We start from the raw sequence: 27,988 nt of genomic DNA, 5'->3' as shown, positions 1-27,988 counted from the left end.
GTTTGGTTGGTCTTATTTCCCTGGATTTCTCTTTAGAATACTATTATACTCGTCAGATTGCTGTCAGCTGGGAATAAAATGTTTTACTAGCATTGTCTGATGAGGTATAGAATGCAATATACTCACAGCAAAGCAAGCCCATCTTGTACCGGACCTGAAAGAAGATAAGGACCCTGTCCTGACTAATGTTAAACCAGCACTGTCAGACTCAGTAACTCCTCTCAGCTGCTGAACCTTGGAGACATCACAGTGAATCCTGATCCTGTCTTCATCCAATATGCACACACAAGCTTTTTCCAGGCATGGTCACTGTACAGAGCACGGAACTCTGAGTAATTGCCTGTCCTCAGCACTGGGCTATCCTCTTGCCACTCAAACTAAGATCTCCTAACTGGGCATACTTTGGGAATCCATCTGACTCAATTACACACAACCATTGCTAACAGAAGCCCAAAGGAAATTATTTTTATAATATAGGAAGCGATATTTCCACATTTTTAAAGTACGTATGTCCTTACCCTATGGAAAGTCATTGTTTGAGTCTGAGGGACCTGTGACTCAGGGAACAGTCACCCATGTTACTGGTGATGGGTTTGTTTCTGTTCCGAGGATGTGTGCGACACTCGAAAAGCCACACATACAGCCCTGCCAGTTATAGAGTGTCTGCTGGTGTTAAAGCTCATTTGCCACTCGAAGGAGTGGACAGTAAATGGGATGTGGGCATCACTGGCTAGGTCAGCATTTATTGCCCATCCTTAATTGCCCTTGAAAAGGCAGTGGTGGGCTGCTGCCTTGAACCACTGCAATCTGTGGTATAGGTACATCCAAAGTGCTGTTCGGGTCTTATTGACTTTCTAGTGGCGTGCTAGGCCATTTCAGAGTCAACCACATTATTGCAGATCAGGAGTCACATGTAGGCCAGACCAGGTAAGGATGGCAGATTTCCTTCCCTAAAGGGTGTTAGTGAACCAGATAGGTTTTTACAACAATCAACAATGGTTTTATGGTTATCATTAGGCTTTTAATTCCAGATTTTTATTTATTAAAATTCCATCATCTGCCATGGGAACCAGGGTCCCAGAGCATTACCCTGGGTCTCTGGATTACTAGTCCAGTGACAATATCACTATGCCACCACCACCTTCCCCTGATTAAAAAGAGCTATTAATTCAAATGCATTAAAAGTGACTAGTGACAACTTGTGACCATTAGGATGACTAAGTTTCTACCTGAAAGAGCCGGCCTGCTTAATGTGTTACGAGTGACACCTTTGTGATTGACTTCAATGGTCATGGGAAAGTTTCTTAAAAAAGAAAGGCTTGCATTTCTATAGTGCCTTTCATTACCTTGGGATTTCCAAAAGTACTTCACAGCCACCTTTTGAACTGTACATGCGGCTGCAATATAGAGAAACAAGTCAACCATGTAAAGTAGGCTGAGAAATGTGTAGGCCAATACAGAGGTAGGGTGGCAGGTTCCCCTCACATTAATGAACCAGTTCGATGTCTACCGCTATCTGACAAGGTGCTAGATGGGATTTTAACACTCAATTTCTGAATTGCTAGTCTAGTACTATTGCTACATGAACATAAAATTATACAGGTCAAATGGAGGTCATTTGGCCCATCATAACTGTGCCAGCTCTTTGTTAGAGCTATCCAATTAATCACAAACCCCTAGGCTTTTCCCATAGCCCTGCAAATTTCCACTTCAAGTATTTATCCAATTCCCTTTTGAAATGTACTATTGAATCTGCTTCCACCATCCTTTCAGGCAGTGGGATCCAGATCACAAATCACTGCATAAAAAAATAAGTGTCTTCATGCCCCATTGGTTCTTTTGCCATTCGCCTTCAATCTGTACCCTCTGGTTACTGACATATCTGCCACTGAAAGCAGTTTATCCTTATTTATTATATCAAAACCATTCATGATTTTGAACACCTCTATCATATCTCCTGTTAACCTTCTCTGCTCTAAGGAAAGCAACTCAGTTTCTGTAGTCTCTTCATATAACTTCAGTCCCTCGTGCAGGTACCATTCTAATAAATCTCTTCTGCAACCTCTCTAAGGCAGTGACATCCTAAAGTGTGGTGCTCAGAACTGAACACAATACTCCAGCTGAGGTCTAACCAATTTTATAAAGGATTTGCATAGCTTCCTAACATTTGCACTCCATTCCTCCAAAAAAGCCAAAGATCCCATGGCCAGAACGTTCTGTTCGGTGTGCGGGGTGGGGGAGGTAGGGGCGCTTTCCGGTGCATAAAATGATGAGCGGTGATGTCAGGCATGCATCCCGACGTCACCGCGTGTCATTCTGATCTTCTGTTCAGCGGACGTGCACCGGAGTCGGTTGCGCGCACGCCGAACTGTCAAAGGCCTCTTAAGGCTGTTAATAATCTAATTAAAGTAATTGACATGGCTGCCCGTCCAACCTCAAGGTTGGTGGGCAGGTGAAGAGCCCAGGCGGCCTTCGCATTTTTCATGGAACCTCATCCACAGGCGGGATGAAGTTTCATGAAGGGTTTATTAATTAAATTAAATTTTTTATGGAAATTCATAAACATGTCCCAGCTCATGTGACACTGTCATATGAGCAGACAAGTCTAAATAATTTTAATCTGTCTTTATTTGAAACTTTAAATATGAACTTAATCTCCCTGAGGCAGCTCTGTGCCTCAGGGGGATTTCTGTGCTTTTTTGTGTGCATGCGCAAAAGAGCGCAGGCCCCAACTCAGCCTCCTCCTGCCGCCCGCACAGGTAGCACTGAGCGCTTCTGGGTGTGCATCACGGTTGGCCAGCCCACGTAAAATGGTGGTGCACAGCCGATCGCTGTCAGCGATCGGCTCCGCGCCCGTCCACGCCCAATCCCGACCGGCCCGTCCAACGGGGAGAAAATTCTCCCCCATATGTTTTTTTTAAAACAACCTTCTGAATTTGGTGGCAGAGTGGTATTGTCACTGGACTAGTATTCCAGGGTAATACCCTGGGGATCTGGGTTCGAATCTCACCACGACAGATGGTGAAATTTTGAATTGAATAAAAACCTGGAATTAAAAGTCTGATGATAGTATCACCTGCTGAATATTTCTGACATTCTATATTTTTATTTCACAAGCGTGCTGCTTGGCATGAAGAAATACAAATACAAAGAACCACTTGAAGAATTGGGTTGTTTCTGCTCGAACAAAGGAGTGGACGGGGTGATTTGATAAAGGTGTTTAAAATTATGAAGGGTTGTGACAGGGTAGGTAGAAAGAGATTGTTCCCAGTGATTGAGGAAATGTAGACATTAAGATTAAATGTAGGAGATTTAGCCCACAAACTAGGAGGAATCTATTTTTGCACTGAGGGTTAGTGATTGAAAAAGAGACTGTATCAATATTTAAGAACAGGATAGACAAGTATTTGAAGGAAAAGGGAATAAAAGGAAAGGGGAACAGGCTGGACACATGATATTGGGAACATTGCTGGTGTGCAGGATAAACACTAACATAGACTGATGTGATTTCTATTTAATTCATTACATTTGAAGCACTTTTGAGATGTTTCTGAGAAAAATGAGGAAGTGTTATATAATTGCATATCATTCTGTAATACCCAGCTTCTCCTTGTCCTAGCTTCTCGTTGGTGTCCTATGCTGTGGACTTTGCCCCTTCACCCGATCATTAAACAGAAAATAAAAGCAAAAAACAGTGGATGCTGGAAATCCAAAACAAAAATACTTGGAAAAACTCACCAGGTCTGACAGCATCTGCGGAGAGGAATACAGTTAACGTTTCAAGTCCGAATGACTCTTCATCAGAATTAGGTTCCTGCTGAGTTTTTCCAGGTATTTTTGCTTTTGTATTAAACAGAAACAGAAAATGCCAGTTTTATTTAAAGAAAAAGAGAAGTATGACTTAATTCCCTTGGTATGGAGCAAAAATGAAAGTTTGAAGTGAAAAGATTATTCAAGCTGAGTGTTCACAGATGGGTTTTGTCAACTTGAAATTGAAGGGACTTCCAAAGTTAGCTGTTTTTGCCATGAAAAAGTCACTTCTGCGTAAATAGTATCTTCGCTTTTAATTTATCTGAATCATTGCATAGGAAGTTGTTACTTCCTGTTCAAGATTTGTCCTGTGTTTGAAAAGAAAAAGGGTTTCAAATGACAAATCACTGGCCTCTAATTCTACAACTGTCTGAGATCTTGCAAGTTCCTCCAGTTCTGGTCTCTTGCACATTCCCAATTTCCTTCAATCTACTATTGGTGGCTATGCCTTCAGTGGCCAAGGCATTAAGCTCTGGAATTTCCTCCCTAAACATTTCTCCTTTTAAGACACTCCTTAAACCATATCACTTTGGTCAAGCTTTTAATCCTCTGTCCTAATATACCCTTATGTGGCTCGATGTCAGGTTTTCTCTCATAATGCTCCTGTGAAGCACTTGTCGATGTTTTACTGTGTTAAAAGTAATGTTTCCTCTAAGCTGTCTGTGCAAGAATCTGGAATGTACTGAGCAGTGTGATAATAACAGGCTGCTCACAACAGAGAAAAATTAGGGGGAACATTGGTTAAAAGTGCGCTATAAATGCAAGTTGTTGTTGTAAATGTTTGAGTAATTTTCAGTGTCGTTGTCTTCTTTGGTTTCAGCTCGGACGTTCCAAGGAGTTTAGAATGATGGCCATGCAGCCACGGAGGATTCGCTTGAAACCGTGGCTCTTGGCGCAGGTGGACAGCGGGCACTATCCTGGGCTCCAGTGGCTGGATGACCAGCGGAAACATTTTCAGATCCCATGGCGGCATGCCACCAGGCACGCCCCTACCCAGGACGATGAAAACACTATTTTCAAGGTGAAGTGGACGACTCTGGTAGTTTCTTGTTTGCTTTGTGCTGAACAATTTTGCTGTAACTTGTTCTTCTTCCCCCAGGGTCCCCATGTAATGAAAAGATTCAAGGCTGGAGTCACTTTAACCTAACTCACTGGGCATGAAACCAGAAGGCTGATTTTATATCTCACCCAATATTACTTCCCATTTACTTCAATGGAGAGTAAAAACAGGTGGGATATACAACCAGCACTGCGTCCAATCTCATCAGTTTCCCTGATAGATGGGGTAGGTTAAAATTGCTACTGTAGGACTTTGGACTGGGTCAGGACAGGGACAGGTAGAGCGATCTAGTACAAGCATTAAATGCTTACTTCCTTCAATAGTTATATTTTTATTTGTTCATATGGTGTGAGAATCACTGGTAAAGCCAGCATTTAGTACCCATCTTTAATTGCCCTCAAGAGAGTGGCGGTGAACTACCTTCTTGAATACTGCAGTCCATGTGCTGTAGGTATATGCACAGTGCTGTTAAAGGTGGAATTCCATGATTTTCAGTGACATCTTTAACACAGACCATGAAGTCTTCACACATAGCCACAAGAACAGTTGCAACAGATGAGATTGCAGAAGTAAGAAGAACTAAAATTTCACTCTGTTTGGACAGACCTCTGTGATCTCATCTTTAGTCACCTCCCCATCCCCACCGTTCCCCACTTCCCGTTAAATTTTCTCCATTGATATCTAAATCGCCTTGCACTATACTCAGCCTGTGAAACACCTTGGTGATGTTTTGCTACATTAACGGCATGTTATAATGTGTAAAGAAAAAAATAAAGAAATTGCATTTCACAACCTCAGAATGTCCCAAAGTGCTTTACAGCCAGGGGTTTTGGGGGAGGGGGTGTGGGCTGCGGTGGTAGGATTTGAAGTATTGTCACTATTGTAATGTAGGAAAAACGATAGCCAAATTGCCAAATAGCCAAAAGCAACCTCCTGTAAACAGCAATGTAATAATGACTAGATCATCAATTTATTTTAGTGATGCTGGTTAAGGGATAAATATTGGCTGGAACAACAGGGAGAATTTCCCTCCTCTTCCTCAAAGTAGTGCTGTGGGCTCTATCGCATCTTCCTGAGGAAGTGAACAGGATTTTTAACGTCTCATCTGAAAGATGACCCCTCTGACAATCAGACAGAAATGGATACCAAGCTGATAAAGGAGATCTTAAGAGGGGTAACAAAAAGCTTGGTCAAAGAGAGAGAGAGGTTTTATGGAGAAGCTTGAAAACAAGAGTGTTAACGCAGAGCCACAGCTGATGGACAAAGTTGCATTTGTTTATTTTTCCTGAGTGATCGTGTTCTTTCCATATCTAGGCTTGGGCAGTGGAGACGGGCAAATATCACCAAGGGGTTGATGGGCCAGATCCTGCCAAATGGAAAGCAAACCTCCGTTGTGCCCTCAACAAGAGCCGGGAGTTCAAACTGATTTATGATGGCACCAAGGAGACCCCCGTGCAGCCATACAAGATCTACCAAGTGTGCGATCTTCAGCAGTCCAATGGGGGAAACATCACTCCAGGTAGAAGTTACGTGAAATCCCAGAGTCCTGCTCATGCCCTCCCAACCTTCTTCTTTCCCTTTGATTTATACCACCCTCAAACTTAAGGCAAATGTAAAACTGTGCAATTACAGCTCACCCAGTGGCTATTGGTATTGGACCAGTGACTAGAGAATCAGGATGACCATCATTCTGTATTTTATGGGATCGTCCTGTAATTTAGCTGATTTTCCCATACCTTTCCTTCTGGGAAGCTATTATTTCGTGTGGCAGTGACTGGAGACTGTTTTGGAGTCTCCTCTTAGAGTCATAGAGTTATACAGCACAGAAACAGGCCCTTTGGCCCATTGTTTCCATGCCGGCCATCAAGTACCTATCTATTCTAATCCCATTTTCCAGCACTTAGCCCATAGCCCTGTATGCTGTAGCGTTTCAAGTGCTCATCTAAATACTTCTTAAATGTTGTGAGGGTTCCTGCCTCTACCACCCCTTCAGGCAGTGTGTTCCAGATTCCAACCACCCTCTGGGTGAAAAACCTTTTCCTCAAACCCCCTCTAAACCTCCTGCCCCTTACCTTAAACTGATGCCCCCTAGTTATTGACACCTCCGCTAAGGGGAAAAGTTTCTTCCTATCTACTCTATCAATGCCCCTCATAGTTTTGTATACCTCCATCAATTCCCCCCTCAGCCTTCTCTGCTCTAAGGAAAACAACCCTAGCCTATCCAGTCTCTCTTCATAGCTAAAACGTTCCAGCCCAGGCAACATCCTGGTGAATCTCCTCTGCACCCTCTCCAGTGCAATCACAGCCTTCCTATGGTGTGGCGACCAGAACTGCACACAACAGTACTCCAGCTGTGGCCTAACTAACGTTTTATACAGCTCCAACGTAACCTCCCTGTTCTTATATTGCATGCCTCAGCTAATAAAGGCAAGTATCCCATATACAAAAACAGAATTACCTGGAAAAACTCAGCAGGTCTGGCAGCATCGGTGGAGGAGAAAAGAGTCGACGTTTCGGGTCCATACAAAAGTATCCCATATGCCTTCTTAACCACCTTATCTACCTGTGCTGCTGCCCTCAGGGATCTATGGACATGAACACCAAGGTCCCTCTGGTCCCCTGTATTTCCTAGGGTCCTACCATTCATTGTCTATTCCCTTGCCATGTTAGTCCTCCCAAAATGCATCACCTCACACTTTTCAGGATTAAATTCCATTTGCCACTGCTCTGCTCATCTTACCAGCCCATCTATATCGTCCCTTAATCTAAGGCTTTCCTCCTATTTACGACACCACCAATTCTCATGTCATCTGCAAACTTATTGATCATTCCTCCTATATTCACATCTAAATCATTAATGTACACTACAAACAGCAGGGGTCCCAGCACCGATCCCTGTGCTACACCACTTGTCATAGGCTTCCAATCGCAAAAAAACCTTCAACCATCACCCTCTGCCTCCTGCCTCAAGCCAATTTTGGATCCAATTTGCCAAATTGCCCTGGATCCCATGGGCTTTTACCTTCTTGACCATTCTCCCATGCAGGACCTTGTCAAAAGCCTTACCGAAGTCCATGTAGACGACATCAACTGCTCTCTACCCTCCTCTACACAACTAGTCACCTCCTCGAAAAATTCAATCAAATTTATTAGACATGATCCCCCCCCCCGACAAAGCCATGCTGACTATCCCTGATTAATCCCTGCCTCTCCAAGTGGAGATTAATCCTATCCCTTAGAATTTTTTTCCAGTAGTTTCCCTACCACTGATGTTAGACTCACTGGCCTGTAATGACCTGGTTTATCCCTACTACTGTTATTGAATAATGGCACCACATTCGTTGTCCTCCAGTCCTCTGACACCTCTCCTGTGGCCAGAGAGGATTTGAAAATTAGTGTCAATCTGCAATCTCCTCCCTTGCCTCATATAGCAGCCTGGGATACATCTCATACAGGCCTGGGGATTTAACCACTTTTAAGCCCGCTAAAACAGCTAATACCTCCTCCCTTTCAATGCTAATTTGTTCAAGTATATCACAGTCCCCCTCCCTGATTTTGACACCTACATTGTCCTTCTCCATAGTGAACACAGATGAAAAGTAATCATTTAAAACTTCACCTACATCCTCCGGCTCCAAGCACAGATTGCCACTTTGATCCTTAATGGGCCCTACTCTTTCCCTGATTATCCTCTTGCCCTTAATATATTTATAAAATGCTTTGGGATTTTCCTTTATCTTGTCCACCAGTGCTTTTTCATGCCCCTTTTTCACTGTCCTAATTACTTTTTTCTTTAAGTACCCTCCTACACTTTCTATACTCTTCTAGGGCTTCTGCTGTTTTCAGCCCTCTGCATCTGCCATAAGCCTCCTTTTTTTTACCTTATCCAATCCTCTATATCCCTTAACATCCAGGGTTCCAGGACTTGTTGGTCCTACCCTTCACCTTTACAGGAACATGTTGGCCCTGAACTCTCTCTATTTCCTTTTTGAATGACTCCCACTGGTCTGATGTAGACTTTCCTACAAATAGCTGCTCCCAGTCCACTTTGGCCAGATCTTGTTTTATCATATTGAAATCAGTCTGCCCCCAATTAGAACCTTTATTTCTGGTCCATTTTTGTCCATTTCCATAACTACCTTAAACCTTACAGAGTTATAGTCACTATCCACAAACTGCTCCCCCACTGACACTTCTACCACTTGCCTGGCTTCATTCCCTAAGATTAGGTCCAGTCCCACCCCTTCTCTTGTAGGACTTTCTACGTGCTGGCTCAAAAAGCTCTCCTGGATGCACTTTAAGAATCCCGCCCCTCTAAGACTTTCACACTAAGACTATCCCAGTTAATATTAGGGAAGTTGAAATCCCCTACTATTATTACCCTATTACTTTTACACTTCTCTGAGGTTTGTCTACATATCTGCTCCTCTATCTCCCCCTGACTGCTTGGAAGCCTATAGTACACTCCAGGCAAAGTGATTGCCCCTTTTTGTATTTAAGTTCTACCCATATGGCCTCATTTGCGGGATCTTCTAAGATACCATCTCTCCTTACTGCAGTAATTGACTCCTTGATCAATAGTGCAATGCCACCTCCTCTTTTACACTCCCACCTGTCACGCCTGAAGATTCTATACCCTGGAATATTGAGCTGCCAGTCCTGCCCTTCCCTCTACCATGTCTCTGTGATAGCAACAATATCATATTCCCATGTGTTAATCAATGCCCTGAATTCACCTACCTTACTTGTAAGACTCCTTGCCTTAAAATAGATGCAATCCAACCTTGCATTATTCCCTTGTGCCTTAATAGGTCTATATTTGCTCTGCCTTCCAGACTGACTTAGTTTCTCTTCTATATTTGGCTATGCATCACCCCCTACTGTACCTCCACTCTGTATCGTGTCCCCCACAACAGCAGTAGCAAACCTCCCCGCAAGGATGTTGGTCCCGTTCCATTTCAGGTTCAACCTATTCGACTTGTACAGGCCCCACCATCGCCAGAAACAGACCCCGTGATCCAGAAAACTAAAGCCCTCCTTCCTACACCATCTCTTCAGCCACACATTCATCCTCTCTATCCTCTTATTGCTGCCTGTGTACCTTTGATGTTTGAGAGTACACATTGTGCCAACCCACTCAGCCACCAGGAGATTGCCTAACTCCCTTCGCTCCCCCTCCTCTCACTCTCACGCCCTCCTCTCACTCTCTCGCCCTCCTCTCACTCTCTCGCCCTCCTCTCACTCTCTCGCCCTCCTCTCACTCTCTCGCCCTCCTCTCACTCTCTCACTCCCCCCGCTCTCTCTCACTCCCTCTCCACCTTCTCTTCCTCTCTCTTCCCCTCTCTCCACCTTCTCCTCTCCTTCTCTCTCTCTCTCTCTCCTCTCTCTCCACCCTCTCGCTCTCAATCCATTCTCTCTCTATTTTTCTCTCCCCGTCTCTCTCTCTCTCCCCGTTCTCACTCCCCCTCCCTTCTTTCTACCTCTTCTTTCTTTCTCCCTCCCTTCTCCTCTCCCTTCCTTCTCACTTCCATCTCCCTCCTGCCCTCTGCTCTCTCTCCCTTCCTTCTCACTTCCATCTCCCTCCAGCCCTCCGCTCTCTCTCCCTCCCTCCCGCCCTCCGCTCTCTCTCCCTCCCTCCCTCCCTCCGCTCTCTCTCCCTCCCCCCCTCCGCTCTCTCTCCCTCCCTCCCTCCCTCCGCTCTCTCTCCCTCCCCCCCTCCGCTCTCTCTCCCTCCCTCCCGCTCTCCCTCCGCTCTCTCGCTCTCCCTCCCTCCCTCCCTCCGCGCTCTCTCCCTCCCTCCCGCCCTCCGTTCTCTCTCCCTTCCAAGCAGTCTGTGACAGAGTCCACAATCCAAACTCCTGCATGTGGGACCCTGTTTGAGGTAATTTCATTGTCAGTTCTTTATCCCTCCACAGTGAAGTTGAAATTCAGAGCGAATATCACTTGCTGATGTGGGAATGCTGGACCATACAGAAGATGGTATCAGTCTATACAGCGTCTCTCTGGCCCGTTTTGTGCTCTGAGCAATCACCAGTCTCAATCTCATGAGATGTTTATCTGTACTACATGTCATGTCTGATTTGTATCCCTGTTGCTAAGTGGCCAGATGTTTAATATCAGTGCCAGATCTTGTTGCAGTTCCCTGTTGAAAATTTCTCATAGAATCATATAATAAATCACAGGAGGAGGCCATTCAGCCCATCATGCTCGTGTAGGTTTTTGAAAGAGTTATCCAATTAGTCCCAATCACCTGCTCTTTCTCCATAGCCGTGCAAATTCTTCTTTTTCAACATCTATCTCAAGTTAATATACATATAGCTGTACTATTGGAACGTGTTTCACCACCCTTGCAGGCAGTGCGTTCCAGATGAAACAACTCGCTAGGTAAATTTATTTTCCTCCTGTCACTTCCAGGTCTCCTGTAGAACCCTGCCCGGAATCATTTCCATAGTTCAGCACTGGAATTGAAGCACCACAGTACTCACCTGCTAGCTGAAGCTGAAGCTTGTACTATCTTTGGGCGGGATTTTCCACACGCACCCGCCGGCGAGATCTTCCGGTCCTGCCGCAAGTCAATGGACTTCTGGCTGGGGCCGGAAAATCCCGGCCTTTGACTTTCCTGAAATTGAATCTAATTACCTACATGGAAAGGTTTTGGGGGGGGAAAAAAGGGAAACTTCTTGGGTGGAGTGGAAAGGAAAAACAAACTGGAAACTCTTTCGAGTTATCAACAGTCACAGATTGCAACTCTTTCAAGTACAATCACAGTTCTTGGTTTCCGGGAGTGGGACATGAACCCACAACCCTCTGATTCAAAGGCGAGGGTGCTATGAACTGAGCCACAGCTGACACCTAAGACAAACTGGAAATATGCAACAGAGGAAAAGACCGGCTAACCATTTTGAATCTGACCCTTCATTAGAATTCAAATTCCTTTCAAAGATGAGTGACTGAATCGACCATTCCTTTAATTATTGTCTCATGAGTCTTTTTCTTTCTCTCAGAGACCATTGACTATGATGATGAGGAGGAGGAGGTAAGTGTATTAATGATTAAAACCACTCTCTCAAAGCACTAGCTCAAGCACTGAGTGCCGAACTGTCGCCTTCTGTGCTGTAAGGTTTTGTGATTTTCATGCCCACCCAACAGAAACTGGTATTCTGTCGACTCCGGTCCTGCAGTTTGAAACATTGCATTTCTAGTACGCTAGGTCTCTTGGAGTAAGATCCCTTCTAACCTCTGCAGGGTTCACCTATTGGGTTGAAAGTAAACCCTTTCCAGAAACTGCCTCAAACTTTGAGCTTATAGAATGAAATTATTAGGGTAGGATTTCAAACCTTGACTTACATTCTCTTGAGTTAGAAGGTCAAGAGGTGTTTAAAATGATAAATGGATCAGATAGAGAAATACAGAAAAACTACTTCCTCTGGTAAGAGATGCCAGAACAGTGGGACCCAACCTTAAAATTAGAGCTAGACCGTTCAGGGTGAAATCAGGAAAAACTCCTTCACACAAACAGGAAATCTGGAACTCTCTCCTCTGTAAGACTTTAGATGCTGGGGGTAGATTGGAGATTTCAAGACAAAGATTGATAGGTTATTGTTTGATAAGGATATCAAGAGATATGGAGCAGTTGAGGTACAGATCAGCCATGATCTAATAGAATAGTGGAACAGGCTCAAGTAGTTAAATGGCCTCTTCCTGTTCCTACGAAGCCATCGTGATCTTCTTCCTAACCCAGGGACATTGAGGCCGATTGTTGTGTCTGACTAGTACCCCATCTGAGATCACTCTTACACATAGAATAGAATAGAAGCTGGGACCTTGCTGATGGGTAGGGCTCAGATCACACTGTAGGCTGCTCCTGGTGTGACTTGCAATTTTTTAAAAAGAAGTAATGTATGTCTTAAAGCTCAACTCCATAACAAATTTGTTTCTCTTTTTATTTTTGCAGCAACAGCTCCAAGTTTTGTTCCCATCAATGACTTTAAAAGGTAAGAATGGGCTTCACCACTTGCTTTTGAGATTCTTGGCAAAGGAAACAGGGAAGTGAATTACTTGGTGTGGGTTGAGGTTACTTCTTAGGCAATCCCTCACGATTTAGGATGATTTGTTTTCACTCCAGTTCATTGGGTTCCGAGATGACTGGTAAGTCCAATGCATGATCTGTGGACTCTGCCACATGCAGGGCAGGTGGTGCTTGGAGGGTCGAGTAGATAAGTTGTTGAGAGCTGTGTGTGCTCTCTGATGTTTCAACTTTGCCTCTGTATGTTCCCAGCGAGGTCTCTCGATGTGTTCAGCGCCTTCCCAAACGAACCTTCTCTATTTTAGTCAGTCACATATCAGTGAATTGGCAGGGATATTTGACCTCTTCAAGGATGCTTTGGAGGAGACCCCTAAATAATTTCTGTCTTCTTCCTGGGAGTCTCCTGCCACTGGGTATGGAGTAGAGCAGTTGCTTCCGGAGTCTGGTGTCAGGCTTATGAGTGACATGTCCTGCCCAACAAAGCTGGTTTTGAGTGATTAGTGTCTCAATGCTGGGCATGTTAGCTTAGGAGGGGACCCTGCTGTTGGATTGCCTTTCTTGCCACTAGATTTGGAGGATGTCATGAAGGCACAGCTGATGATACTTCTCCAGTGCTTTGAGGTGCCAGCTGTAGGATGTCCAAGTCTCCGAAGCATATAGGAGCGCGGGCGGGCTGAGGCTGAGATCCTGGTCCTCAAGTACTCTTTCCTCAGTTGGCCGAAGGCTGGGCTGGCAGATTCAGAGGCGCTGATGAGTTTTGTAATCTACGTCTGCCTTCATTTGCGAGGAAGCTCCCAAGTTATGGAAAATGGCCCACGTTTTCCAGGATCTCGATCTTAATTCATGGGGAGGTGGGGGAAGGTATGGTGCTGGGCTGTGTGAGGTGGTTGGAAAAGGACCTTAGTTTTCCAGGTGTTTAGTGAAAGGCCCATTTTCTCATATGCTTCGGAGAAGGAGTCGACAAAGATACGGAGCTTAGTTTTGGAGAGAGCGCACAAGCGTCATCTCCATTCTGAAGATCGGTGACTGAAGTTTGAGTGGTTTTGGATTGAAAGTGGCATAGGTTGAACAGTTTTCTGTATGTTCTGTGAATTATCTCCGCGCCTTTGGGGTAATTTTCTGGGGATATGGTGGTTCCATTGGTGAGGATCACAGCTTTTGTGTCATCATGGAGTAGGCTGAGGATAGCAACAAATTTCTGAGGGCACCAAATTTGAGGAAGATACTCCATAAGCTTTCACATTTGACAGAGTCAGAGGCTTCTGTGCAGTCCAAAAAGGCCACGTACAATGGCTGGTGCTGTTTCTTGCATTTTTCTTGGATTTTCTGAGCAGTGAATATCATGTCTGTGGTGTCTCACGATGGGTGAAAACTGCACTGTGACTCTAGAAGGAGCTCTTCAGCAGTTGAGAGGAGGCGATTGAGGAGGATCCTTGCGATGATCTTCCCTGTGGCAGGCCGCAGAGAGACTTCTATATAGTTAGTGCAAATAAACTTATCTCCCTTCTTCAATATAGTTACAATAATGGCGTCCCTGAGATTCCCCAGCATGCTGTCCTTTTCCCAGATGAGGGATATGAGGTCGTGCAGCCATGCCAGGAGTGTATCTCCATTGTGTTTCAGAACTTTGGCAGGTTTTCCATCTGCTCCAGATTTTTTTCAGCTGTCAATTGGCTTTTTCAACTTCGCTCCGGACTGGGGTGGTGCTAAAACTGAGCCAGATGGGGTATTGAGGAATGGAGTTTAGGGCGTTCAAGCTAAAGGCAATATGATTTGAAGAGTCCTTCAGAATGTTCTCCCCAGTGAACATTGACTGCCTCCCTGTCCTGGATAATGGACTTAATTGAATTTGCGCAATTAGTGTCAGTAACAAGCTCTCTCAGGTCACTTAAAGTACAGGTTAAAGCTCCCTCTACAGCGCCCCGTCAAACACCGCAGGGCAGGAACAGCATGGTTTAGATAGAGAGTAAAACTCCCTCTGCACTGTTCTGTCAAACACTAAGGACAGTGCCTGACCCAGTGTTCCATTGAATCCTTCATCTTGCTTTTTAAGAAAAATATTTTCACTTTTACTTTTCCTCTCTTTTTGATTTGTGCCAGATAATGCCAGCCTACCACCATACCCAACACAGACCTGGCTGAAACAGGAAGTTACGGTGCCTGATTCTTGCACGAATGGAGGACTTTCTAACCCGACACTTCCACAAGGGGACCTCACCCATGCAAATCTTGATCACAGTGAACTCTCCCAGCCCAACCTTGCTCATGGAGGCCTCATTCAACCAAATGCCCCTCCAATCGCTCAAGGAACTCTTAATCCGCTCTCAGCACAGCCAGTGGACCAGTTTCCATCAATGACCACATCTGAAATGTTTATCAACTCTCTGCCGTGTAAGTTATTGTTTCTTCTCATTGGCTTCCTTCTGTATAACATGGACATTGCTGCTTTGCATTCAGGAGGCATGTTACTTCATAAAGAATCAAACACGGGGTCTTTAAAACATTTAGGAGTGGAAATTTTACTTTCACGTGCTAAATGGGCATTATTGCATTGGCCAACTGTTATACACCCCGCTTGTTATTCAGTTCTATTGGAGGCGGTGAATCTGAATATCCTGTAGGGAATAGAACTAACAGTTGACACAATCCTACCCATTGGAGGAGATGGGAATAGAAAATTATGCTGATAGGGTGTAAGAAAGCTCATGTGTAGTATACATACCAGCATAGACACTTTGGGACAAAAGGCTTGTTTCTGTGCTATAAATTCTATCCAATTCTTTGATTAGGACTGAGATGAGTTTCCTTCTTTTAAGCTGTTAAGGTGTGCAGAGTTTGTTTGTGTCACAGTTGAGTTTCATCCTGCCTTTGCTGAACATCTATACAAGTAATTTGCCAGGAATGAGGCCCTGCATAGTTCTAACCTCTCCCCTAGCTTAAAGAAAGGACATAGTTACAAAGTACCTTTTACCATTTCAATGTCCCAAAACACTACTTCAGTTAAGTACCTTTAAAGTGTAGTCACTATTGTAATGTAGGAAATGCAGCAGCCAATTTGCATACAGCTAGCTCTCACATATTGCAATGAGATATATGACCAGGTAATTTTTTTTTAGTGAGGTGGTTGAGGCCAATAAAACCCTTGCTCTTCTTTAAAACAGTGATGTCTCTTTTAACATTTCATCTGAAAGACGCCATCTCCAACTGTGCACTTGGAGTCTTAGTCTGGATTATGTGCTTGTCTCTGGAGTGGGACTTAAATCTACTTCTGACTCAGGGGCAAGAGTGCTCCTACAGAGCCTAATTGCCCTTGTTCAGGGGGCATTTAAGAGTCAACCACATTGCTGTGGGTCTGGAGTCACATGTAACATGATTTCCTTCCCTAAAGGGACACTAGTGAACCAGATGGGTTTTTACAACAATTGGCAATGGTTTCAGGGTCATCATCAGACTTTTAACCCCAGATTTTTTCACCATCTGCCATGGGCTTCGAACATGGGTCCCCAGAGGATTACTCTGGGTCTCTGGAATACTAGTCTAGTGACAATACCACTATGCCACCACCTCCCAGCACAGAAACAGGCCATTTGGCTCAACTGACCCATACCAGTGTTTATGCTCCTCACAAGCCTCCTACTCCTCTTAACCCTGACAGACATAACCTTCTACATCTTTCCCCTTAATGCGTTTATCTAGTTTCTCCTTAAATGCTATGCTATTTGCATTAACTACCCCATGTGATAGCACATTCCACATTCTAATGAATCTTTGGGTAAAGAAGTTTCTCCTGAATTCCCTATCAGATTTATTAGTGATTACCTTGTATTTATGGCCTCTAGACTGGGGTCTCCCCAACATGGAAACATCTTCATATCTACCCTATCAAACCCATTCATAATCTTAAGGACCTCCATCAGGTCAACCCTCAGCCTTCTCTTTTCTAGAGAAAAGGGACCCAACCTGTTCAATTTTTCCAGATAGATATAACCTCTCAGTTCTGGTAACATTAATCTTTTCTCCAGTGCCTCTATATTCTTTTTATAATATGGAGACCAGAACTGTTTATGGTAATCCAAGTGTAGTCTAACCAAGGTTCTGTCTCTTCCTCTGGGGTAGTGACTGACCTGGATGTGAAGTTCCAATACCGAGGCAAACAGATGGGATCGTTGATCACCGTCAGCAACCCTCATGGCTGCCGCCTGTACTATGGGGACCTAGGCCCTATCCCAGACCAAGTGGAGCTCTTCGGACCCATCACCCTGGAGCAGGTCCGTTTCCCCAGCACGGACCAGGTCTCTCACGAGAAACAGCGATTTTACACCAATCACTTGCTGGATGTCATGGACCGAGGTCTGATCCTGGAGATCCATGGGCAGGATATTTATGCCATCCGCCTGTGCCAGTGTAAAGTGTACTGGTCTGGGCCCTGCGCTATTGGAGCACCAGGACCTAACCCTCTTGAGAGGGAGAAGAAGATCAAACTCTTCAGTTTGGAAAACTTCCTCAGTGGTGAGTTGGCCAAATTTTCAAAAAATTGTTAATTTTATTTTGTGTGTCTGAAAAAAGGTCAGGGATGTTAGTCACAATAAGTGGTTGTAGTAGAAGAACTAATCCAAGCTGGTCTTTTGGTTCAAGCTGGTTTATTTTCAAGACAGCTCCTCAGTGCTACTGACTTCTAAATAGCTTCCACACAAAGTGTTCCAGCTGTATCTTCTTATTCTGTTTGGGTGGGATAATCAATGCCCATCACCTGTTTAACTAGCAATTGTCTTTAAAAAAAAAAATTCTTTCGAGTTATCAACAGTCACAGATTGCAACTCTTTTGAGTACAATCACAGTTCTTCGTTTCCGGGAGTGGGACATGAACCCACAACCTTCTGATTCAAAGGCGAGGGTGCTATGGACTGAGCCACAGCTGACACCTCTGCAATTGTCTTTAACAAGGTGATTGCCATGCAGTGTGATTATTTATACATTGACAGATTCCCCTCTTTTTTAAATTAAAGCTTTGAAAAAGAATTAAAGAACATTCTGTTTGAAACAAACAGAAGGAAACAATGTCACGTATTTCCACATCTATAGATCCCGTATTTCCTTTACCAAATATATATATCGTCATTATAGCATAAGTTACCCCTCTTCCAATACATTTAATAATTTCTTTAGGCAGGCACTTCTTTTTGCAAAACAGCCTGATAGTTGGCGACTTGTGTCAATCCATTATATCAGTCCATCAGATCGCTCTTCTCTCTAACATTTCCTTTATGCTGGCTAGGTCTATTCTTACCCTTTTTTCCAGTGACACTTTGAGACAATGTTCATTTGACAAAAAGAAACTGGTTATCAACATAACATTCTATGGGCAAACTTTTCCCACATTGCCCCTTATATAATATTTCTGTCAGTATATTGGATAAGTAAACCCCTGTTTCTATTGCTTCTACTAATGCCAGCGCTTCAGCAGCTAAGATGCTTTTCACTACCCTTTTTATTTTCTTGGCCTCCCAAGCCAGCAGGCAACATTTTTCATTCTTTCCCACCAAGAATATGATAAACTCTGCTGTGCTAGAGTACCCATCTGGGAGATTGGCAAATGAAGCATCACTAAAAATGACTAACCTCATACCTTCTGGTTCACCCAAGGCTAGAGACTTGAGCATGCAAGTTTAATTTTTTTAGTGTTTTATTTGCTCTTAGAACTTCCTCAACTGTAGCATGTTTCATCATGGTACTCAGCTCCAACACATCATAACTAGCGTCAGGTCGAGTCATTAATTTCCACAGCTTTCCTTCTACATCACCAGCTTCTTTGGGCAGTTTAAAAAAAAAACTTCGCTTTGAAACTTCTCACCCTGCAAAAACGCAGCCTATATAATCAATTGATTTGCACTCCCAGCAATACGATGCCAAAATAGCTAAAAAAAAAATCTTCAAACTCACTTTCCCGCAGTAGGTGAGTCCACTGTGACATCCTGATCCCCTAGTCTCTCTTCAAAGCCTCGGGCTACTAATCTCGCTTTGGCCTTATTTGTGCCGCCTGGGAGTATCTTTTCTGAATAGATCCATCTGTGAGATAAAGCTGGCTGTCCTCTGTCAGGTATTCCAGAATATACCCCAAGTTCCTTCCAACTTTCTAATTCTTTCCATTTGGTTTCCTTATCAGCTTATTTTTCAGTTTATAAAGACTTCTACTTCCATTAAGATTCCTAGCTTGCTCTCCAGTCCTTGTTCTTGTTAAGCTACGGCCTCTACTCACATTCCTCTCCCTTTCTGGAATACTACTATATGATCTTTCTCCCATGCGAACAGAACTACGTTTGCAAGTTCGTGATTTTTTTCTAGGGTCGCGACCACTTTCTGGTCCACTGTCAGAACTCATACAGCGCTTTCTGGGTTTCCACATCTTTACCTCGGTTTGTCAATTGGTAGGTCTTGTCTCCTGTCCTTCATCCTGCACATTTAGCCAATGTTTGTATTTACCAGTGGTCTTTCCTGCTCTCCCTATGATGGTGGCATCCCTCTACACACTGGTCCCTTCTGGCATGTATGTTACCTTTGTTCCTACTTTGGGTAGTTGCCATTTTGGACAAATTGTGTTATCCTGTATCTCAGTGTTACTTTGTTCATAGTCAGTCAACGCCGTATCTGCCGTCGTCTGCTCCTCATAACTACCCAGTGTGTGCGTGTATGTGAAGTGCTTGGTGCCTCCTTGCTTTCTATGTCCTGTTCAGAACCTGTAAAGGTATAGTCAGTACTGATTAACCACGAAGAATGTACCCTAACAGTTTGATTGCAATGTTGCACAATTACTACTTTCCCATCACTCCCTATTACCTTGCCAGGTCCTTTCCACTCGTTCCAGCCTTCCCTTTTATAATATAACATGTCTCCTTGTCTAAACTGTATTCCCGATGTTCTTATGTGGTGCTGTTGGGAATCGCTGAATTTTCTCCGAAACCTCAGCTTTTGTGAAATCTTTTCTGCCCGCATGCAAAGCATCCAGATGAGCAGAAAAGGTGGGGCTAGTGCTATTCCCTTCTAGAGCAGGGGGAGCATCTGACAACAGCGAAGGGAACTTTGGATTTCTTCCATACATCAACTGGTACAGACTGTACTCCCCAACCATTTGCAAAGAGTTCTTTGCATGCACCGCCCATGCTAGCGCCATTCACATTTTACAATCTGGTTGATCAGCCAATATTTTATGTAACATGTTGTCTATTACTGCATGGTTTCTTTCGCAAGCCCATTACTAAATGGGTTCTCAGCTGCAGCATGCATAACTATGATGTTTAAATCTCGAAATTCATCATTGGCGAGTTCCCCACCATTATCTGTGAAGAACTTTGTTGGTGTTCCTAAACTTGTTCCTTCCAATTTCTCCATGACTTTAATCGACAATGGTCCTTTCATCTTTATTATGTATTATAATGGATAGGTTAAATCTGGTTGCCATATCTATGAAGTGTAGTAAAAAAAATACCTCCATCCTTGTCCCAAACTTTCAAGTCCATCGTCACTGCATCGTTAAACTCCCTGGCTAGTGGCGAGCTCACAATAGGACACGGTGGTGTCTTGCAATATTTAAGACAAATTTCACACTGAGCAGTGATTTGTTCAGTAAGATCATCGTAACCTTTATCGACCACTCCCACACCTTGAAGTAGAGTTTTCAGTTTCTGTGGTGCCAGATGTGCAAACTGTCCATGTAATTTCCAAATGATCTTCTTTTTGTCCACCAAATTCTCATTCCCAGCAGTTAACAAAACTTCATGAACTTTTTGATGAGAAATCTTTGGCTTCCTTAGTGACAAGCAGTAATTGCTTGACCAAGTAAAATGTAGATCCGCATTTTTTCCAAACACGACTGCTCTATCATTCTTCATATCAAACATCATCCGAGTCGTCTTCACCGCAGATCAACTTAACAATGGCGGTATCGCACTAGAAACCACATCAGTACTGATAAACAAATTAATCCCTGTTATCTTACAAGGGAGGGCCACCCGTTTGGAGGATGTTAATGTATTGTCATCTCCAAACCTGAAGCAGGTAGAGCTTTCATTCTCCTTGACCTTCCACCGATCTGCCTCATCAAGAGACTCCAGATAGCAGTCAAGCCAGTCCATGCCACACACCGTAGAAGTGCAACCACTATCCAGAACTGCACAGTTGAAGGAATCTAGCATCAAGATACTCATCACTGATTCAAACTCTGTGATCAATACAATTCCATCATGGCAGTCACCATCATCATTTTCAGTTTCAGATTAATCCATCTTGTGGATAACTTCAAAAATATAGTGGGTAGTTCGTCGCGTAATGATACTGGGAATCACACTGGAACACCGATTAACTATTCCCCGTGCATTTTAAACACCTATGGTCACCATCCCAGACATGCTTTTTGTCCCGACTCTCAAATTGGCTAGGGTAACAATCATTTTCAGACCTCCTGTCATTAATCTCATCTTTGTATTGGAATTTTCATCTAACATTTGGTCGACCTCAAAATTTGGCCACCATTGAATCCTCTACCCTTTGCTTCACAGCATAGTTGTTTGCATTTGCTAAGAAAGTGGCTTGGAACGACTGTTACCCCAGAAATTTTTTTAGAATAGCAGCCATTTGATCTAGCAGAGATTCTCTCCTCCAGAACTGAACCCCTGTTAGTAGTAAAAGATTATCAATTTTGGAAATGCTAGCACAGTCCAGTAATTTAAACGCCAATACCAATTCCAGAATTTTGAGCTCAATTCTCTGTAGTCTCCTGGATCGTTTATCAAAATCCATGATATATTCTTCCATGGACTGATCATCTGATTTCCTAAACCTATCAAAGATGGTCCAAGCTTCATATGTTTCAAATAACTCATCCTTTTTGTAAAACTTATCCAAAAATTGTTACAGAAGGTTCAATCCCTTTTCCCGATCCAAATCATCCACTTTCCACTCCGAAAATACCTTTCTCCTTATCTTACTTTTGGCTGGTAACGATAATGCCAAAGCCATACCTTGCTTCTCCTGGGATAATGAAATAACCCAGGTCCACATCTCAACTTCAGCCTTCCATTGCTGATAAGGTTCAGGCTCAGAAAAAAATTGGTGGATAGTCAAAGCTTGCAATTTTACACCATCCTTCAGCCATTCCGTAACTTAAATTGTCAGCAACAGTACACTTCTTTTCCCTCAGGATTGAGACAAAAAGCTTCATACACAGCAATCAATCACCAAAGCTTAAAGTTTATCCTCTGCTACCGTGTTGATCACAATAAGTGGTTGTAGTAGAAGAATTAATCCAGGCTGGTCTTTTGGTTCAAGCTGGTTTATTTTCAAGACAGCTCCTCAGTGCCACTAACTTCCAAGTAACTTCCACACAAAGTGTTCCAGCTGTATCTTTTTATTCTGTTTAGATGGCATAATCAATGCCCATCACCTGTTTAACTAGCAATTGTCTTTAACAAAGTGATTGTCAGGCAGTGTGATTATTATACATTGACAAGGTACACGGTGTTGATAATGGAATATTTCCCATTTTGGGCACTCAGTATCTATGTCAAACACTTCCATCTCAGGTATAATGTGATTAAATGCAACGTAAACATCACTGTCATTCATCCTAACAACTTACTTTAGCCCCAATCTCAGAAGAATGTTCCCAAATGAATCAGTATACCCAGCACTTCACACAACATCAGGATGTCCCAAAGTGCTTTCTAGCCAATGAAGTACTTATTTCGAAGTGTAGCCAATGTTATAATGTAGAAAGCACGACAACCAATTTTCTTATAGCAAGGTTTCGCAAACAGCAATGTGACAATGAAAAGATAATCTGCTTTTTAGTTATGGTGGTTAAGGGATAAATATTGGCCAGACCACTGGAGAGAACTCATGTACTCTACTTTGAAAAGTGCCATAGGATCTTTTACTTTCACTTGGACAGACAGATAGGGCCTCGATTTAATACCTCATCTGAAAGACGGCAACAACGTTTATATGGAAACTTTTAACATAGTAAAACATCCCAAGGCATCTCACTGGAGCAATTACTACAAAAAATTTGACATTCTGCCATATAAGGAAAATATTAAGGTAGAACTTGGTCAAAAAGTAGGCTTTGGGGAGCATCTTAAAGGACAAGAGGGAGATAAATGGACAGAGAGATTTAATGAGAGAATTCCAAAGCTTAGGGCCAAGACAGCTGAAGGCACACCCAACAATGATGGATCAAAGAAAATTGGAGATGCATAGGGACCAAAACTGGTGGAGCACAGAAATTTTGGAGAATTTTAGGGCTGGAGTAAGTTGCAGAGAATGGAAGTGGCAATACCATGGAGGGATTTGAACACAGATGAGAATTTTAAAACTGAGTTGCTCCCTCAGTCCTGCACGGGGAATGCCTGTCTAGATTTTGTGCTTAAATTTCTGAACTAGAAAATTCACGACCTTCTGACTCTGGGTAGGAAAGCATGGCCATAGGTGCGAGAGCAGCGGCATGGTGGGGTTACACCTTCAACACAGTACAAAGGTCATTTTCCCAGGTAATCTTACAATCTCACAGCAGCTAACAGGGAGGATGCTCCAATCAAGAGTCTCCCTGTGGCAACAAATTTCATGTTTATAAGAAATGTGGAAGAGAGTTAGGGTTACAGGAAATCTTATTTTCCAATATTGACAGGTTCCTAGATACTCTCTGCAAATATTGACTCACTCCGGGGGATCCCCTGCAAGTATCGACTCGCTCCCGGGGATACCCTGCAAATATTGACTCGCTCCCATGGATCCCCTGCAAATATAGACTCACTCCTAGCAATGCCCTGTAAACATTGATTCACTACCAGGGATCTTCTGTAAACACTGACTCAATCCTGGGAACCCCTGCAAATATGGACTCACTCCCAAGGATCCTGCCATTGTATTAAAACAATATTTATCAAACTCATAAATGACATTCTGTGCGACTGTGACAAAGGTAAACTATTCTTCTTCCTCCTCTCGAGCTGTCTGCAGCCTTCAACATGGTTGATCCTACCATCCTCCTCCAAACCCCTCTCTGCAGCTGGGAGGGACTGTTCTTACATGGTTCTCTATCTAATCATAGCCAGAGTATCACTTGCAAAGCACTTCTCTTCCTGATTCTACACCATTACCTCTGGTGTCTCCCAAGGAAATATCCTTGATTTCTCATCCACATGATATCCCCTTGGTGACACCATCTAAAGTTACAACGTTCATTTTCACAGAAGAATAGAATATTCTGGAAATAGTCAGCAGGTCTGTGGAGAGAGTTAATGTTTCAGGTCAATGACCTTTCTTCGGAACTGGCAAAAGTTGGAGATGTAACAGGTTTAATGCAAGTGTAGAGGCAGGGAAAGGGTAAGTTAGTTTCCAAATGCACGCTGGCAACACCCAGCTCTACTTCACCATTTCTCTCCAATTCCTCCACCATTGCTAAGTTGCCTGTTTGACATCCAGATAATCAGAAATTTCTTCCAATTAATTATTGGGAAAACCAAAACCATTGAGCCCGATTTTTAACTCTGTGCAAGTGGATGGGTTTTTTAATTACTTAAAATCTCACCTATTGTCTTCGGTCTCCATTAGAAACTCGGTTCTCTAGCCACTGACTCCATCTTTCTCTCTGGCAACTGTCAGGGCCTGAACTAGACTATTTGCATATTCGGCCCCATGATGAGCTTCCAGCCACATCCTCTGTAACATCACCTGACTTCACCCCTGCCTCAGCTCATCTGCCGCTGAAACCCTCATCCAAGCCTTTGTTAACTCCAGATTGACTATTCCAATGCAATTCTGGCTAGCCTCCCACATTCTATCCTCCATAAACTTGAGGTAATCCAAAGCTCTGCTGCCCATGTTCTACCTCGCAACAAGTCTAGTTCACACATCACCCCTGTGCTTGCTGACCTACATTGGCTCCCAGTTAAACAACACCTGGATTTTAAAATTTTCATCCTTGTTTTCAAATCCTTATTTGGCCTTGCCCCTTCAGTTCCACAAACCTCCAAGATGTCTACACTCCTATAGTTCTGGTTTCTTCAGCACCCCCAATTTTAATTGCTGCACTATTAGCAGCCATGTCTTCAGCTGCCTAGGCCCTTGCTCCGGAATCCCCTCCCTAAACCTGCCTGCCTCTCTTTCCTCCTTTAAAGCAACTCTTTAAACCTGCGTCTTTGAGCAAGCTTTTGTCCGTCTGCTGTAATATTGCCTTATGTGGCTCGGTGTCAAATTTTGTTTTATAACAGTCCTGTGAGGTGCCTTGGGATGTTTTACCATGTTAAAGGCATTATATAAATACAATTTGTCTTTCTCTTCCTCATCGTCATCCTCGCCCCCAGCAAATATTGACACGCTCCTAGGATCTCTTGCAAATGACAAATGATGATAAGCTTGTTCAGAGGCAGGACTTAGTGTGTCTGAAGGAGGAAAGGGGGTCTAGGGAGAGCATTCCAGAGCTTAAGGCTCAAACAGCTGAAGGCATGGCCACCGATGTTGGAACAATTAAAATTGGGGGTGCACAAGGAGACAGAATCGGTGGAGCACAAAGATCTCAGAAGATTGTAGGGTAGAGTATGTTACAGAGATTGGGGATGGACAAACCATAATGGAATTTGAAAACAAGGATGAGAATTTTATAAGTGAAAAAGCACATTTTTAAAACATTTTTCTCCTTTCAATGTTGTCCCTTCCTTACACAGAATTGATAATGTACCAGAAAGGACAGACTAGTGTTGCCCCGCTCTACGAGATCCAGCTTTGCTTTGGTGAGGAATGGCCAGATGGTAAACCCAAGGAAAAGAAGCTGATCATGGTGCAGGTAACAGGGCAAGACAGGATGGGGCAGGGTGGGTGGTCAGATTGTCTGAGCTTGGAACCCTGTGGATCCTATTGGAGCCTGCTTACATCTCTGGGCTCGTACACAAAGAATGGACCCTTGGGTGGGGTATCGGGAGGCTGCTGTCATATTAGAGTAGACACCTTCCTGGGGAGGATCCCACTTTCCTCATGAGGGATTCCACTATGTGGACACCCTTCCCAGGGAGGATCCTGAGATCTAGACTCTACCCATGAGGGATCCCCGTGTCCGGATGCTCTTTCCATGAGGGGACCCTTGTTTAAAGACACTCCTCAAAGAAAAGATCTTCGTCCCAAAACAGTTTGCTATTTATAGAGGTGCTGTAATGGTGAATTAGCCATTCTGGGATGTCCCAGTGTGAGATTCCTACTGCAAAAGATGTCCTGATGCAGAATCTGTCTTTTGGTTGTGAATTTCCTTTTCAATATGCAATGTGATGATTTGACACAAGATCTTTTCCCTTTCTCTGGGATGGTTCAGGTGATTCCAGTTGTGGCACGGATGATGTTCGAGATGTTTTCCGGGGAGTTGTCTTTCGACAGTACAAGCATCCGTCTGCAGATCTCAAACCCGGACCTCAAGGACAACGTGGTGTTTCAGTTTAAAGAACTCCATCGGTTACTTCAGTCCCAACAGGGCCAGGGCCAATGGCCGATGCAGCCTGCCAACCTACAGTGAGGTTACAAAGCGCACAGCAAGAGGAAATAAACTACCCAGAATGCTGCCATGTTTCTCAGGCCCTGGCTCTAAATCTGCTGCTGACATCCTTTGAGGAGGAGACCGAGATCGAGCCCAGGCAGACAGTGAGGCAAACCCTCGAGCTTTCTGCTCTTAATGCAGAACTCGGAGTGGGAGTGTACAGGACGACTGAGCTCTTCTTATTTCCTCAGCATGATTTGTGCATTTGCCTTTTTATTATTGCCTCCTCTTTAAAGAATTAAGGGCTGCTTCACCCTGCTTCTATCAGATTGCAATACCATGGACGGCATAACAACTGCTCAGAGACAACTCATTCTTAATCCTAACTTTAATAAAAAGCACTTGTCAATGGTTTCAAGGCCTAGGATTGTGTCTAGAGATGACCAATTCCTTTTTGTTTAGAGATCAGATCTCACTGTGTGTACATATTGCAATCTTTTAAACTTTGAGGATGATGAGGAGAATAGATTTCACATCACAGGACGCTGACTGTATCCTCCAGAGGGGATTCCCTGTATATCACTCCTTGTGTAACCAACGGTGGTTGCTACTGTTATGATCACTGGTTTGGTTTGGATTTCAGAACTTCCAGAGTTGATAACAGCAGAATCAGGAACCATCCAGTTGTCTCTGTGTCTCTCCATGGTACCAACCCCTATGTTCTCCATATTTTGTTTGGAATGTTCCTGAAATATAAATCTTTTGGTTTTTTAAGTGTTTTGTACACTCATTTTTAGATTAGTCTATTGGTAAATTTAGAACTTCAGGATTATTTGTGTCTTCTATTACGATCCTGGACCAGATCCCCAAGTTTTTGGTACGATCCAGTTAGGGACCAGTAACTTTTTGTTTAAAGGTTTAAAGCAGGCTAAGTTTGAGATCCAAGAGGCTTGCTAAGAGAATAAAGGCACAAAATTCCATGGATTTTGAACTATCAAAATAAACTTTACTATACAAAGTTAGAAAAGTAAAGTAATTTACAATATGTATAGCTTATGCTCTAACATTCAGAATTAACATGAGATACATATGAGTTAACAGACAAACTATGATCAAACACTCCACAGTACCCATCAAAGGACAGATGTGGCTAAGACAGATTCCATGGATTTCTCAGCAACACACCCAGACACCAGGGACACTGTGAGTCACCAAAACTCATTTAAAAATCTTTCTCCTTCACAAAGGATTCCATTTCTGCACTTTCAAAGATCTAGCCTTGAAACTCCCTCAAAGTCACTCCAACTTGGACTACCTCAACAACTGCTCACCTCCCAGGGTTTCAATCTCCTCTTCCAACACTACGTTCCCCTGGATTCCTGAATCTGCCCATCAGCCTTTAACTACTGGTATAATTTCAGCTCTCCAGGGCTTCTCCCAAGCCCTCTCTACCTGGAGCCTGCCAACTCAGAGCTAACAACAGCACTTCAGCTGCTTGGGGGTAGACAACTTCTTTTTCGACTGTGCCTGACTAAAAAATACTTACTCTTGGACTGATCTGGGTGACCTATCAAAATTC

The 27,988-nt window shown here is 43.5% G+C and overlaps 1 protein-coding gene across 1 annotated transcript in view; it reads left to right on the top strand.

The window, feature by feature from the left end:
- The window catches only part of LOC144687268 (interferon regulatory factor 6-like), a 43,666-nt gene extending 16,273 nt beyond the window's left edge, over nucleotides 1–27,393 (top strand). The window contains exons 2-9 of the mRNA XM_078553123.1: nucleotides 4,631–4,831; nucleotides 6,185–6,389; nucleotides 11,875–11,906; nucleotides 12,825–12,864; nucleotides 14,997–15,287; nucleotides 17,013–17,405; nucleotides 25,613–25,731; nucleotides 26,251–27,393. Of these exons, the coding sequence (XP_078409249.1) occupies nucleotides 4,655–4,831; nucleotides 6,185–6,389; nucleotides 11,875–11,906; nucleotides 12,825–12,864; nucleotides 14,997–15,287; nucleotides 17,013–17,405; nucleotides 25,613–25,731; nucleotides 26,251–26,448 (1,455 nt within the window). The 5' untranslated portion in view covers nucleotides 4,631–4,654 and the 3' untranslated portion in view covers nucleotides 26,449–27,393. The remainder of the gene's footprint in view (nucleotides 1–4,630; nucleotides 4,832–6,184; nucleotides 6,390–11,874; nucleotides 11,907–12,824; nucleotides 12,865–14,996; nucleotides 15,288–17,012; nucleotides 17,406–25,612; nucleotides 25,732–26,250) is intronic.
- Nucleotides 27,394–27,988: the final 595 nt, after the last annotated feature.

The sequence above is a fragment of the Cetorhinus maximus genome, chromosome 12 (genome assembly GCF_964194155.1).
Source record: "Cetorhinus maximus chromosome 12, sCetMax3.hap1.1, whole genome shotgun sequence".
Classification (NCBI taxonomy): Eukaryota; Metazoa; Chordata; class Chondrichthyes; order Lamniformes; family Cetorhinidae; genus Cetorhinus; species Cetorhinus maximus.
The sequence above is the reverse complement of the archived record's forward strand: the minus strand, read 5'-3'. Positions and strand labels throughout refer to the sequence as shown.